The sequence below is a fragment of the Streptopelia decaocto genome (assembly GCF_964273445.1).
Source record: "Streptopelia decaocto genome assembly, chromosome: 24".
Lineage (NCBI taxonomy): Eukaryota > Metazoa > Chordata > Aves > Columbiformes > Columbidae > Streptopelia > Streptopelia decaocto.
The window spans coordinates 686,025-700,196 of record NC_138679.1 but is presented as its reverse complement, the minus strand read 5'-3'; the positions used below and the strand labels follow the sequence as shown (position 1 = coordinate 700,196).

Sequence of the window (14,172 nt, the reverse complement as noted above, 5' to 3'; positions counted from 1 at the left end):
CGCGCACTGCGCATGCGCTACACCCGGCGGCGGGACCGCGCGACGCGCCGGGGCGGGAGGCGTGAAGAGCCGCCCGGGGTGGTGGCGGCCGGTGCTCGGCCCAGCCCGGCCCAGCGGCCTCGCCCACGCCCGCGGCTCCCAGCGGCTCGGGAACGGGTGCTCGGCGGGAGCCAGGTGCTTTCTGAGGCAGGGCCCTGCGGCGAGAAGCAGGAGTGGGTGTATTCTTGTACAAACCAAAGAAACGCAGTGCGGTCCTCAGCTGGGAGCGTCGCCTCCCGGCGCTGTGAGGGCTCCTGCTGCGGAGGCGGCGGTCCTGCTGGTGCTCGCCGGGGCAGAAGTTCTCTCGCGGGGCCTTCGTGGGGCTCACCACAGAGAATGGCCAGCTCCCGCCAAAGGAAAGAAGAGCGCTTGCGGTCAGTCATGCTGCAGGCGTTGTCAGGCTCTCGTTGCTCCCTTAACCTGGTGCTGAGGGGGGGTAGAGGCTCTGCAGGCGCAGCCCGGGTGGGAGGCATCGCCCGCGGGGGGGGGCCGTGCGGCCCCTGTCCCGAGTGGGTTGCTCTCGTTCCTCCGTGCTGCCAGGGGGCGCGCGCGGCCGCTCCCTCTCCTGAAGGGCGGGGGCGGGGCCGCGCGTGCGCGGCAGTTCGAACGGGAGGGCGGCTGAGGCGGCGCGAGGGTGAGAGAGTGAGGGGGGGCAGCGGCTCCCCGCCCTCCTCCTCCCTCGTCGTTCGCGGCCGTTGTCATCTCCCGCTCTTGTCTTTGCAGGATGTCTGCGCCGGCGAACGGCCGCGGTGCTACGGTGGCGGGCGGAGAAGCGTCGGAGAATAAGCGGAAAGGTGGTTGTGGGCTGAGGGGGGAACCCGAGGCGGGAAGCGCGGGCCGGGCCCGACTGAGCTCCCTGTGCTCCTTCTGCAGGAGGAAGAGTCGTCAAGTCTCGCTACCTGGACTACGATAAGAAAGATGCCAAGAAGGTACTTGGACCCACGGTGTTGGGCTCAGTGAAGGATAGAAGCGGTCTGAGGGGCGGCTCGGGTGTATGGCAGTGAGAACTAAGCAAAAAATGACTTCGCTGGCGTTATGAATGAGTCATGGTGTAGCACTAGATGCAGACTGGGATGGAAGCTTGGGACTGTACTCAGGTGACTTGCAAAGCACCGAAGACACACTTGGACTGTAATTGCTTATTGTCAGCATTCGAATCGGAGTTAAGTTATATTTCTGATCATAATTACTGCTTATGTTAAGTCTTTTCTGTTTCTTGACTGTCAGGATAATTCTGCAAGTTCCGTTTCAATGTCCGTTGTTAAACCATCTTCTGGAACTAAACCAAGATCAGCTCTTCCTCAGAAATGTAAAACACCTGCTGGTAGGTTTTACCAGAATTTAAAAGCTATTCCTTTGTGAATTTGTATTTCTGACCTGCGGAACTCTTAACGACTCTAAAATGTTAAGAGATGCTGTTTTGTACCACTTACATCACTGACAGTTATTTTCTGTATACAAAGGGCATTAAGGAACTTGATGTGGCATTAAGAAGTGTAAAATAAGCAAATCTCTTGCTTTCTGCATAAGACTTTGAACATTCTGTTACTATGCCCTTGCAACTGCCCTGTTTGTTAATTTAATCTTTTTTATAAACCCAAAGTATGTGACTGAAAATCCCTCTCTGCAAAACAGTCCATTTTTTATTTCTTTTACAATAATTGCAAAAGAATTTTCTGGTAAGACCCTGACTTGAAAATCCCGAGGAAATAACATTATTCCCTTTTCATATATGAGGGTTGTTGTTGAACTGTGAAGAGTTTAAGAGGATAACGTTCTGAACTGCCTGATCTCTAGTTAAGTTAGGGAGTATACAAACAGTGTATGTAAAATAAGTGTGTGAAAGTTTGTGTAAGATTGCCATGTATTAGTGAAAGCATAAATGATTGTGAACTGGTGCAGAATCCGTCCTAGTTCTTTTAGTTTAATAACAGCTTCTTTCTACAGATGTTGCCTCTCACTCATCGAGTCAGAGTAGTTTTGAGAAAGGTGACTTGCAGTCCACTTTATTAGATGAAGACAAAATTAGTCGACCAGACCTTGATCTTTCAGCCATTGGCGGTAAGCTCACACTCATACTCAATTTCATATTTTGTTACTTTTAATGTGTAAGTAACCCTTGTATTCTACTGTATTCACAAAGGGATTTTGTTAAATAAAGTGAATGTTATTTCTATGTCTTTAAGCAGAGGTATTGAGACGTTCAGGGTTTAAATTAACCTCTTGATTTTTAGTGTCTTTTGGGTGCACTATTCTTTTTGTTTAACTTCAAATAGTAAAGAACAGAATCACAGAATCCCAGAATGTCAGGGATTGGAAGGGACCTCGAAAGCTGCCCTGGACTCTCTCCAGCAGTTCCCTGTCCTGCTGGAACTGAGGGGCCACAGCTGGACACAAGATTCCAGGTGTGGTCTCCCCAGGGCAGAGCAGAGGGGCAGGAGAACCTCTCTGACCCACTGACCACCCCCTTCTAACCCACCCCAGGTCCCATTGGCTTCCTGGCCACAAGGGCCCAGTGCTGGCTCATGGTCACCCTGCTGTCCCCAGGACCCCCAGGTCCCTTTCCCCTCCGCTGCTCTCTAATAGGTCATTCCCCAACTTATACTGGAACCTGGGGTTGTTCCTGCCCAGATTCAGGACTCTACACTTTCCCTTGTTCTATTTCATTACATTTTTCCCCGCCCAGCTCTCCAGCCTGTCCAGGTCTCTGATGGCAGCACAGCTTCCAGTGTCAGCCACTCCTCCCAGCTTGGTGTCATCAGCAAACTTGCTAATAAACTCTCTTCCCTTGTCCAAATCGTTGATGAATATATTGAATAACACCGGCCCCAGTGCTGCCCCCTGAGGCACTGCACTGGATACAGGCCTCAACTGGACTCTGCCCATTGACCACGACTCTCTGGCTTCTTCCCTTCAGCCAGTTCGCAGTCACCTCACTACCCAATCATCCAAAGTACTCTCAGGTCTTCGGTCCCATAATAGATGGATGTCAGATTATCAGCCCTTCTGAAAATTATCTCACATCTATTTGTAACTGTTACTTAAGGCTCACATGATCCACAGCTTCTTGTGAGTAGCATCAGAGCCAGAAAGAGAGCACAAGTCTTCCTTACTGGTACACAGAATGATTTTGAAGTTATCTTTGCCTTTGAAGAGCCTGATGGTATGTTGACCCAGCCTATATACTTTGGTAGAAGAGAGCAGTAACTTTTCTGTTGTGATGCAGATAAAAGCGTCCGCAAAAAGACTCCTGCTTCAAAATCTGCTTGCAAAAGAAATACAAGGCCACAACAAAAACCCAAAAAAGAGGTGAGTCTCACTGCTTTCATTTCACCCCACTTTAAAAATGTGGGGCACAGAATTTCCAATGGTTACTGCCAGATGCCTCCCCCAGCGCACAAATTGTAGCGTGTTGCCGTTGTGAAATATACTGCTTTGAAACTGGGTCCCTCTTTTTGAAACAGCCTGTATATTTTCTGGCATTTTTTCTCAGAAAACTAACACTGATCCAACTTCATTTGAAGTGCCTCGTTTACAGATTTCATTCAATGTAGCACTGAAACTTCGTGTTCTCTACCAGTATTACGAAAATCTGCTGGTAACATTACAAAAAGTGGTAGAACAAGGAAGTATATTCAATTAACATGTGTTGTTTAAGAACCCAAACTTTTTCCATCAGGCTGTTGATGATGATTCCAGAGATGAATTGGACTTTGTTATGTATTTGAAGGTTGAAAAAATGATTGTTTAGATACCAAACTATTCTTTTCTGTTCTGAAGGGAAAGGATCGTGATTCTCTGATGGAAGAGCTGGAATCTCAGACACTGCTTTTAACTTATCTAAGAATGAAGGTAAGACTCAGTCAAGAGTTTGGTGTTTCAGATAGAATAAGTTGATTTTGAGGAATTGTTTAATTCTATGCTTTCTGATCCATAAAAGTTAGATTTTTGTGACTTAATATGTTTATGGTAGTAAAACTGTGTGACCTGCTTTGAAAATTCAGACTGAATTTGGTGCCAATTTAATTAAGCTATTCAGAATATGTTAATGATTTAAATGTAGCATTCATTGAGTTGTAAATATTTTTGGATGTAATAGGCAGAAAAAAATCTTGCCAAGCTGGAGAAGAAAGCAGAAGAAAACTTAATAATGCTGTGTGAAGAAAAGGAGAGACTACAGGAAGAGATCTGCGAGTTAAAGCGTGAAATTCTCCTCAAAGAGAGAGAGCAGAAACTTGACGAGGCGTTGGATAAACAGGTAGGCTTTATTACAATTTATGCTTCTGTATTTAAACAAGCTCATTTATGAAGTAGTCCTTTATCCAGAGACTTCTCTGCTTCTGCGGCCTGCTGCGGTACAATTTTCTGTTGCTGGGGTACAATTTTTTCTGTTCTTTGTCTTATTTTTATATGTTAGACAGTAACGGTTTTGGTCTGGTTGTAAGAAGGCAAATTTCTAATGAAATACTTGATAGTAGTTGATCTTAGAAGCTACACCCTCCCCTCTTTTTTCAGGTAGTACTACTTGTGAATAATTAATTTTCAAAACTAAACCTATGTTTGCTTTTAACTAATATGCATTGTAAAAATCAAACAAGACTTGTCTTTTTGAGAATACACTGTTAATTACAAAGTATCACGTATAAAACACTTTCACCTGCTGTGTTGCTAAGACCTCTGAGTTACAGTATCAAGGAAACTGGTCTTGTCTTAGGCAAAGGAAAAGCTGTTAAAGGGTACAGTAACACCACAAACTTCTTGTTGTCAGAGGGCGTAGGGAGGCAACTGGGAAAGCTGAGGCCTCTCTAGAATTAAACCTGGCAAGAGGGGTCAAGGACAACAGGAAGAGCTTTTTCCAATCCGTGGCAGATCAAACTAACAGCAGAGGCAATGTAGGCCACTGATGAACGAGGTGGGTGCCCTGCTGACACAAGATACAGAGCAGGCAGAGTCACCGAATGCCTTCTTTGTATCTCTCTGCTCTGCCGGGGCTGTCCTGAGGAGCCCGTACCGCTGAGGCCCCAGAGGAAGGCAGGACGGTGGAGGAGTTTGCCTGGTTGATGAGGACTGGGTTAGGGAGCAGTCAGGCAATCTGCACATCCATAAATCCTGAAGGGAGTGGAGCATCTCCCGTGTGAGGAAAGGCTGAGGGAGCTGAGTCTCTTTAGCTTGGAGAAGAGTAGATTGAGGGGTGACCTCGTTCATGTTTACAGATATCTAAAGGCGGAGTGTCAGGAGGATGGAGCCAGACTCTTCTCGGTGACAACCAGTGATAGGACCAAGGGGTAATGGGTTCAAACTGGAACACAAGAGGTTCCACTTAAATTTGAGAAGAAACTTGTTCCCGGTGAGGGTGGCAGAGCCTGGCCCAGGCTGCCCAGGGGGTTGTGGAGTCTCCTTCTGTGCAGACATTCCAACCCGCCTGGACACCTTCCTGTGGAACCTCAGCTGGGTGTTCCTGCTCCATGGGGGGATTGCACGGGATGAGCTTTCCAGGGCCCTTCAACCCCTCACATTCTGGGATTCTTGCATTCCTGTGTTGACAAGCATTTGGGGTTTTTATAAATTATTTTTCTGTCTTGAGCCAGGTCTGTACTAACAAAATGGCTGCTTTTGAACAAGTGTCGGTTTATCCTGTGTCTTTTTCAGATGGAAGTACTTTCTCCCCTTGTTCCTGTTTGTGAGCAGTTTAAAGAGCAATATAAAAGCTTTGCAGTTTCCCTGGATGCCACTAGGCATGAATTACCCATCAAGAATATTCACATAGAAGGAGATATGCTAACATACCTTGGTATGAAAGTTTGATTCACTAAATTTAGTTTCAGCAAGTGTTCTAGGTATGCTAAAGTTCTGTTGTTATTGCTAGATCTATCTGTGGCCCCTGGAGGAACAGCGTGTGCTCTTAGTGCTTGTACAGACACTGGGCTGCAATATTAGTCACGTTTTTTGCTAGGGCAGTCTTCATGCACACTTTCTTTAACAAGTTTCTGTATCTTTTACTTGTATTCATGGTATTCGTCCTCCTCTCTTATTCCAAACAGGTAAGCAAGTTGTAGAGTTGTAGAAATACTTGATCTCTTCTTGTTTCTGTGTCTGAGGGATGAAGTCACATGGGTAGACTCGCTCACATTTCCTGTAGAACTAGACCTTAAATATATTGTGTGATGTCTTGAAGAATGTCTAATAAATTAGTACTTGTATTTTGTGTTGAAGTCTGGACACAAAGTTACATTTTTGAGCTGCTGCTCTGCAAGAAATGAGATTCTTAAACCATTTACAAGAATCTTGTTAGCACTTTAAAACAAATGGAAAAGGTTTATTGAAGAACTTAGAATTCTTGTAAGAAGGTCTGAAAGGAAATAAGTGCATATTTTTCGTTTGTGTCTGCTAAAGGAAATGACTGGATGAATTTCACGTTGGGGTACGTGCCAATACCAATATATATAACATGCCAGGGAATTTTTGATGTTTTAAACTTGTTTTTACTATTCCATTTCTGTCTTGTCAAAATCTTTGGCATACTCTAAATGAGAGCTCGCTTAGCAATTTTAATGGCCTGTTCTGTTGTTAGTCTTCATAGCTAAAAAGAATTTGGTTTTCACAGCTTTCTCATAGTGTGTGAAAGCTGAACAAACCGTAGTTTAGCCTCATCTAGTCCATCTGTTTCTGCGGTTACTCCAGCTATTGACTAAGCTTGTATTAACTGATGCCATTGCCTGTATTTTTAAAAAGTATCTTTAACAACTCATATTGTAGATGAAGTGCGGAAGCAGTTAACCATCACACAGGAGCTTGTGTCAGAAGTTATGCCAAGCTGCGCCGGAGATGGTGCGGAAGCATTTAGTGTACTGGAAGACCTTAAAGAAGTTTCTCAGGAACTGGATAAAGAGCTTCAGAGGTATTTACAACAATCAGGTGAAAAGACTTGTTGGCTTAATATTCAGAGAAAAATCTATAGTCTCACCAGAATATACCCAGAATGTATATTGGAAGATAATTAATTGAGGGGATAGTGGCACTAAAATTATTCTGTTTGTATCAGACATCTGTATTTCTGTCCCTACCTCACCAACAGTCAAAGTAAAGACATTTGAGGGGGTTATTTGTGTGTATTCCAAGTGAACTACTTTAGTGTGCCATGACACTTCAGCTGAGAGTTTCGATGAGCACGAATAGCCCTGGTGAAGTGCAAATATGTAGGAGAGTGGAGAACTCCAGGAAACAGAAAAGTGAACTGGGAAGCACTTACGTCTTAATTAATAACCACGCAAAGATATTATGCTCAAGAAGGTACAAGGAGCACAGAAGAGGTTTTTTTTTCCTCGAGTATTGTGTCAACGAATATGAAGTATTGCTGAGAGCGTGAGGAAGAGAGAAAGCATCATAAACTTGCCTTCCCATTCTGGGATTCTGTGAAAATTCACATTTTACTTTTTTTTTTTTTTCTTTTGGTGGCTCCATGGTAGGGGAATGATGTCAAAGTCCAGGTGCAGAACCTTTGGAGTTAAGCAGAGGTTATTCTCCTCCAGAGTAACTGATTTAGCTTGCTTCTTTTGTTCCAGGAGCTTCAAACAAGTGCAGAACCTGTCATTTGAAGTGAGTAAAGAAGTTTCTCTGCATAACCAAAGAATATGCGAAGAGAGACATGGACTAGATGTTGTGAAACGCTGGTACTTCGACTGAGTTTGTGTGTCGTTTTGCTAATGAGTGGGTGCTAAATCAATGCCAGCATACTTCCTGGATGGACATAGAACTTGTCCGGAATACGAAACCAGCAGCGTGTCTACTTACTAACGTGAGAAGTGCGGTTTTCTTCTGTGTACTGTCCCATAAGTTCGTGTTAAAATGTCTCCTGTGACACCTTTCTCATCACCTTCTGCCTTGACAATACTGAAAGGTAAATCAGAGGAAACGTTATTCTTAGCAAATGGGACGTCTGTATTCTTAAATTTATTAATTTACTTCTTTGGAACTGGCTTCAAGTGCACTGCTCTGTCTCTCTCTCCAAAGTAGTGTTCCTTAGAGGGCAGCGGATCACAACGTAGGGGTGGAATTGTGTAGGTGGGACTGTGCCTGTGCCGATCTCGTTGGGAGGATCTGTAGGTTCATTGGTCACTCAGTGAAGAGCTTCTGGAGGAACTCTAATTGTCCCTTATTTCTGGATTTGCTGGGAGGAAAACCTGCGAGGGGAGTAAATAATGAGGGCTGATGATTGGAAGGAGCCTGGTCACTTGTAACAAGTGAAAAGTTTTGATAACTTGTTGCCTAATGGTCTTGGAAACAATTAATTAAAATCAGAAATGCTTTTGTATTAAACTGACACTTTTAAAGATTATATTTATTCTTTTCAATAATAAAGACTTATTTTCCAGTGTTATATCAAGAGCCTTCACGTTTTAATATCTTCACTGATCTCCTGCAGAAGCTTTTGTTTCCATCTGGGCTTACATAGGTCTGATACTACACAATATATGCAGTGAGTGATGGCCTTAGAGGATCTGGCCAGTCCCAATGGCAAGCCCTGACCTCCTGGTACCCAAGTACTGAGGCCAGAAGAGCGTGAACGTAACTACTGAGTAAGTGCGTGAGAGTGAGTGTGTTCTGTTATGAACATACATGCCAGATGTGGCAGGTTTTTTCAGCGTACTTTCCATTTTTGTACGTGGAATGCATTTCTCTCTTCTGTATCCTGTGGTTTTTTTACCTGTGGAACCTCTTTCTGTGGTGGTTTTTCAAAAGCTCTGTTTTGCGTTGTTCACCTGTACGTGCTGCCGTTCAGCCCACCGGTTGTGGGTGCTGTGCACAGGACCATGTTTTGGGTCAGGAACATGAGCTGCGCCTACAGAGTTGGCCACTGGATGGAGAACTCTGCTAAGCAGTCGAGTCATGGCTGCAAACTGGTAGTCGTTCAGTTTTGGTGGATGGAGATCTCGGTAGAAAGGCTCCTATATGCTGAAACTGCTGGTCAAACGAGTGTTCTTCCTAGGTCTGATAATTGCTCGGATGTGTGTCCTCGTGCCTTTAACCTGTTCACAGTAAGAGTGTCACTCTGAGACTTCGGAAGTTAAGAGGTTGTCTTAAATATGAGGGGAGAGGGATGAAATGAAAATCAAGTGTTAGTGCCTTGATAATTTTGTGTCTGTGCAGACATAGCGCAGAATGTCTTTCCCAGGATTTCTTGGTGGTAGACCTCTTTTTTTTTTTTAAGAAATACTTTTTAAATTAAGTCCACGCTTTTCAGTTGAGTGATTTTCTACCACTGAGATACTCATGTGTGTATATCTATATCTCCAAATGTTACTTAAGCAACAGACAGCAACATGAATTTTGCGCTGAAGTGGAGCGCTCTTAGCTCTCTTCCCTGCAGAAGGGCGGAGGAGGACGGTTCTGCTCGCAGCCATCCCCAGGAAGGGCTCGGAATCTGTTGGGCCAGCAGTTCAGCGCTGCAGCTGCAGGCGGCAGCCGCTGTCTGTCCGACCGGCTGGAGGGAAGGGGGGAGTCCTGGAGCTAAAGGCCAACTGCGTGTACAAAACAATGAAGTGCTTGGGGATGTGTGTTCATTGTTCCAGAAGAATCACAGGCATTGATTTGAGCATTCTGGCCATTCTTTTCCTTCAATTAAACACTTGTGTGATTCTTTGTACAAATGGTAGAACAAGTGTTATTAATAGATAAAGCAGCTCAGTCCCTCCAGGAAAGAGTCTTAAACTATTTTGAACTGAGACTTTCACATCTGAATTTTTCCGAATGGTCTTTATAAGTGGTTCTGGTTTGTCTCTTTGCAGAAGTATTTTAGGCTCCTCCACCTTGCAATAGCCACAGAATTAGATGCTGCACTGTACAAACAAAACAACAACAAAGAACAGCAGAATCACTGGAGCAGCAGCTAAACAGATGTGACACCACTTTGTATTTTCGGCTTATTTTCCGACAGTGCTTTGAATCTGGAATTCTAAATAACTTAAGGGCTCTTTTTATTCAAGTTATCAATCTCCCTCTTTTTTTTTTAACCTATAATTGTGTTCTTCCTTCTGTGAGTTGTATCAGCGTAGATTTAGTTGTGTTCTATCTGAACTTGCATTATTCTTACTACCTATGTATTCATCTTTTAGTCCAGAATATCTTATTGACCAATTGTTAACATTACCGTGTCCTAAGGTATGTTTTTTTGAGGAAGCAAAGGCATTTTTTCTCTTCTAAAAACTGAAATCAATTGTGAAATGAGCCAGCTAGGTCTGAGAGCCTGGGTGGAGAGGAGGGAGCACAGAAATGTAACTATTAATGCTCTGCAAAATGCTTAGTTGTCTAAAAAACGATTGGCAAAGATCATTTTAAACAAGGTTCTGCTCGGCACGGGTTGCCCTGTCCGGAGCCGGCTGTTTCTTGGGGAGCTCTGACCACATTCTCTTCAGTTATGCTGCTGTTGCCCGACTGTTAGAACCACCAGTGCAGGAGGGCTGAGTCAAAGCGTTTTTTGCTGTAATTCCTGTGTTCTCAGCGATAGGGTCGCCAGGGGTCGAGGTGAGGGAGCATCCCTATGGTGCATGAGAGTGGAGCCGCAGCCCAGGAGATGATCGAGGCCCGTTGGTCTCTTCACCACCACCCCCAGCCCCACAGTTCTTTGTTCACACTGGCTTGGAACGGAGCTGATTCTTTGCTCATCAACAGCAAGTACGCAGCTCATGACCCCAGCAGATGTTTCTGCATTTTAGGCTAATGAGAACTTATTGGATTACTGCAGTCTTCCCTGCCTCGGAGTAAATACCGCTTTGTTGGAGATCCGGAAACTCATACTGAATATGATAAACAAACTGCTGGCTGGACTGCGATTGCCAGGACATGAAAAGAGTTCCAGAGCGGCAGAGGATCTAACGGCCCTGAAATGCACCACTGAGCCACACCAATTAAGAGCATTTCCAGTGATTTTGTGAGCATTCCTGTTCAACTCGCAGAAATTATTTTAGGTTGTTTCTTCCGCTGCGTTTGTGTGTGGTCTGTAAAGCCGGCGCGGGGTGGAGGACTAGGCTTGCGGAGGAGTCTCAAATGCCTCTAATGGGTTCCTTTTAAAATATTTCTGTGATAATGGATATGCAAGTCCTATCAATTGTTAAATGTGGAGAATTGACAACCCTAAGGACAGCCACCCTGATTAAGCACAGGGCTCTGTTCATGTTCTAAATGAGCATCTGCCCGTATGAATGATTTCTTAGTACTATTTCAGGAATTAAAATGTACTATGGAATGTCAGCCTCTCCTGTTCCAGAGATGATTAATAAGCATTTTTAACAGAACTGTGTAATGAGTATATTCTCAATATCATTATTCTGTTGTTATGTGCTACACAGATTGTATTATTTTGGATGTGCTCTTTAATTATCCTTTCCTTGTAATTTTGTTGTAGAGATACTCGTATTCCCAGGAGCAGGATCAGTCTTGTTTGTACCACCTGTATCTGGACTGAGGCTGTAGTTTCTGAGAAGCGATGTTCTGCTCATCGCGGGTGAGCTTGCGGTGCTGTGACAAAGGCAGCAGGACGCTTGTTTTGCACTTACAGTTTCTATGTTAGAAATCCATGTTTGATTAACAGAAAAGCTGTCACAGAAACACAAAGGGAGAACAAAACTGAGAGGTGAAGAAATGGGTGTGGGTTTTATTACTGTGGATATAATGATGTAAAAAATAACTAAGACCTTATTCTTGGTGGGGGGGAATTGTTCTGCAGAGTAATGATGAGAATGTACAAGCAGTCAGGGTATAAATTAGATTTAGTCAGAACAAATATAGATGTACTCATGCCTTCCTGTACAAACTGCAGGCCCTCTCTCACCTTTCCAACGCGGCCGCTCCGATCCCCCCGCGCTTCCAACCTGGACAGGCGCCTGAGATTCCTGACATTTCATGAGAAGCAGAATTATGTTTTTTGTAAACGAAATAAAAATCTGAACTATGCACAGTGCAAGCGGGTGGGTGAATATGGCCCATAGATTTGACTGATGAATAGTTTTTATACATAAGCAGCTCTTACAGAACTTCCTTTAAACTCCTAACGGTTACCAGATGTGGGTTGCAGGCGGCTGCTGGAATTCCAACACCTGTTGCATCACACTGAATAGGATTCATTTTGGCAGGCACAGAAAATTCCATTTCAGTAACTAAATAGTTTGAAATGATATCTAAAGCCTCCTTTTTTTTCAGACCAAGCTGAGTCTAGCCTTATTTACAGGATTGCACATACTTTCATAATTAGAAGATGGTTTGCAGTCCTTAGAGACTGTAACTGCCTGATATTTCTTGTAGTCAGTAAATATCAAGTAGAAAATCTTCAATTTGGAAAAAATGTTTCCTTTTGAAAAAGTGAGCTGTGATTTCAAAGGGCCGTACTCCACATGATGATGATTTCTAGCTGTGATTTCTGAAATGCAGAAATGCACTGGTTTGTGTTGAAAAGCATTCCAGCTGAGGATGATGGAGCTGCGCTTGAGAAGCGTGCCGTGCTGCATCCCTCATTCAGCGCTGACTCCTGGTGCTTCTTTGGAGTCTGTTGCCAGAGGAGCTTTTACCAAGGTGAAATGTACCCAAAACACACCTGATTTTTGCAGGACTGTTACCAAAGTCATTGTTTTGAGTGGTGAGATGTTGTGCATCAGTTATAGGCTGCTGGACCATCAGAACAGCAGAGGTGCTTCATTTTCGTTTTGCCTGCTGATCCTCTTTAATCAAAGGATTCCATCGTGCTCTTAAGCGTTGCCCTTGGGCAGGAGGCAGACGTTAGTATTGCTACATTGCAGACAGGAAAACACTGCAGCATGGAGGGTTCTGTGCACGTATCTGAGAAAGTGATGAATCCAAAAAGAATTTTTAAACTTTGATTTGCTGCTTTTTTTTTGTCAGAAGCTAGAAGGAAAAAAGGGCCTTTGGTAAACTATTGAGTTGACTTTTGGATACAAATCTCTGGTTTTTGCTGAGTAAAATACTAGATTCCATATCAGGAATTTTTAGAAGAAATAGAACGGAGGTTCAAGTACCAGAGCTAACCTGGGGGGAATAGTATTTTGTAATTTTTGGTTGCTCTTTTCTAGCAGCTTACCTTAACCCAGGTGTGTGGTGTTGGGGGGAAATTCAGAGTCCCAGCGAGGGCTGCAGAAATCATTCCTATGTGCAGCTTTTAGTGCATCACTGTGGGACACGGCGTTTATTCTGTGGCCTCGAATCTCTGCTGTTGCCTCGGATCTGCTCTTCCCCGGTTTGTGCGAACTGCTCTTGTCCAGAGCAGCGTGCTGAGAGCTCCCCCTCCTGTCTCCAGCCCTGGAGCCGCGGCTGGGACAGAGGGATGGAGATGGACAGATGAGGGCCTGGGGATGGAGAGGACAGAGCAGGGCTTGGAAAGGGTTTTGGGGTTGAAAAGCGGTTCTTTGGCAGGGCTCAGGGGAGCGCCTCGGAGTATAGAGGCTCAGTGGACGGCACCGGCCCATGCAGGGGATGCTCCAAGTTGATGGGACCTGTGGGAACCTTCACTTGTGCATCAGTCCGAGCCCGGCAGGCACTGGAGGAGCTCAGGCAGGGGCTCTCCGGGCTCAGAGGAGCCCTCGGGGGCTGCGGGAGGATGAGGAAGGTGAGGAGCGGCTGCCGGAGCCGGCAGCGCACCTGGAGCGGGCGGGTGGGCAGGACCGGGCCCGCACCTCCGCCCCTCCGCCCCGGGCTGCAGCCCGGCCCCCTCCCCCGGTGCACGCTGTCAGGAGCAGGCGGGGACCGCAGACAAAGAGCCGGGGCCGGAGCCGAGCGGGCACCGGGGCCAGGAGGGGGCGGCCCGGGGGCGGGGACGCGGCGGAGGCGGCGGCCAGAGGCACCGGGGAGCCGAGCCCGGGAGCGGGGCGGCGGGGGAAGCTCGGGCTGCGCTTCGCTGGGAACAAAAGGCTCGTCCTGCCCGCGGAGAGAGCGGCTGTGGGCCGGGGCTCCGAGCACCATGGCCCGCAGCTGCTGTGCCTGGGGGGTCCTGCTGAGCCTGTGCAGCCTGCTTGCTGCCCAGCCCCGGGAGCGGCAGTGAGTACCGGGACCCCCGGGAGGGGCGCTGGGGAGGGAGGATGGACCCTTCTGGGCTGCTCTGCATGGGGCTCCGGGTGGCTGCACCCGGGC

At 45.9% G+C, this 14,172-nt stretch overlaps 2 protein-coding genes across 4 annotated transcripts in view; both read left to right on the top strand.

Moving 5' to 3' along the window:
- Positions 1-67: 67 nt before the first annotated feature.
- Positions 68-8,422, top strand: HAUS8 (HAUS augmin like complex subunit 8). Of its 3 annotated transcripts, none has more exons than XM_082072330.1 (11): positions 68-174; positions 763-833; positions 913-968; positions 1,267-1,363; positions 1,987-2,100; positions 3,266-3,348; positions 3,820-3,891; positions 4,139-4,297; positions 5,689-5,830; positions 6,796-6,937; positions 7,602-8,422. In XM_082072330.1, the coding sequence occupies exons 2-11, from the start codon at positions 764-766 to the stop codon at positions 7,720-7,722; spliced, it is 1,056 nt and encodes a 351-aa protein (XP_081928456.1). In that variant the 5' UTR covers positions 68-174; position 763; the 3' UTR covers positions 7,723-8,422. The 3 variants fall into 3 exon arrangements, with proteins under 3 accessions (XP_081928456.1, XP_081928454.1, XP_081928455.1); XM_082072328.1 differs by lacking the exon at positions 68-174 and adding an exon at positions 361-413; XM_082072329.1 differs by lacking the exon at positions 68-174 and adding an exon at positions 638-673.
- A 5,580-nt stretch (positions 8,423-14,002) lies between these two features.
- The window catches only part of CPAMD8 (C3 and PZP like alpha-2-macroglobulin domain containing 8), a gene marked incomplete at its 5' end in the record, with an annotated part of 41,077 nt that continues 40,907 nt past the window's right edge, over positions 14,003-14,172 (top strand). The window contains one exon of the mRNA XM_082071882.1: positions 14,003-14,079. Coding sequence (XP_081928008.1) covers positions 14,003-14,079 — 77 coding nt within the window. The remainder of the gene's footprint in view (positions 14,080-14,172) is intronic.

Coding starts and splice junctions, on each gene's coding strand:
- HAUS8 (XM_082072328.1), top strand. CDS start 376: ATGGCCAGCTCCCGCCAAAGGAAAGAAGAGCGCTTGCG. Junction 2,101..3,265: donor TGATCTTTCAGCCATTGGCG/GTAAGCTCACAC, acceptor GTTGTGATGCAG/ATAAAAGCGTCCGCAAAAAG. Junction 5,831..6,795: donor AGATATGCTAACATACCTTG/GTATGAAAGTTT, acceptor CTCATATTGTAG/ATGAAGTGCGGAAGCAGTTA.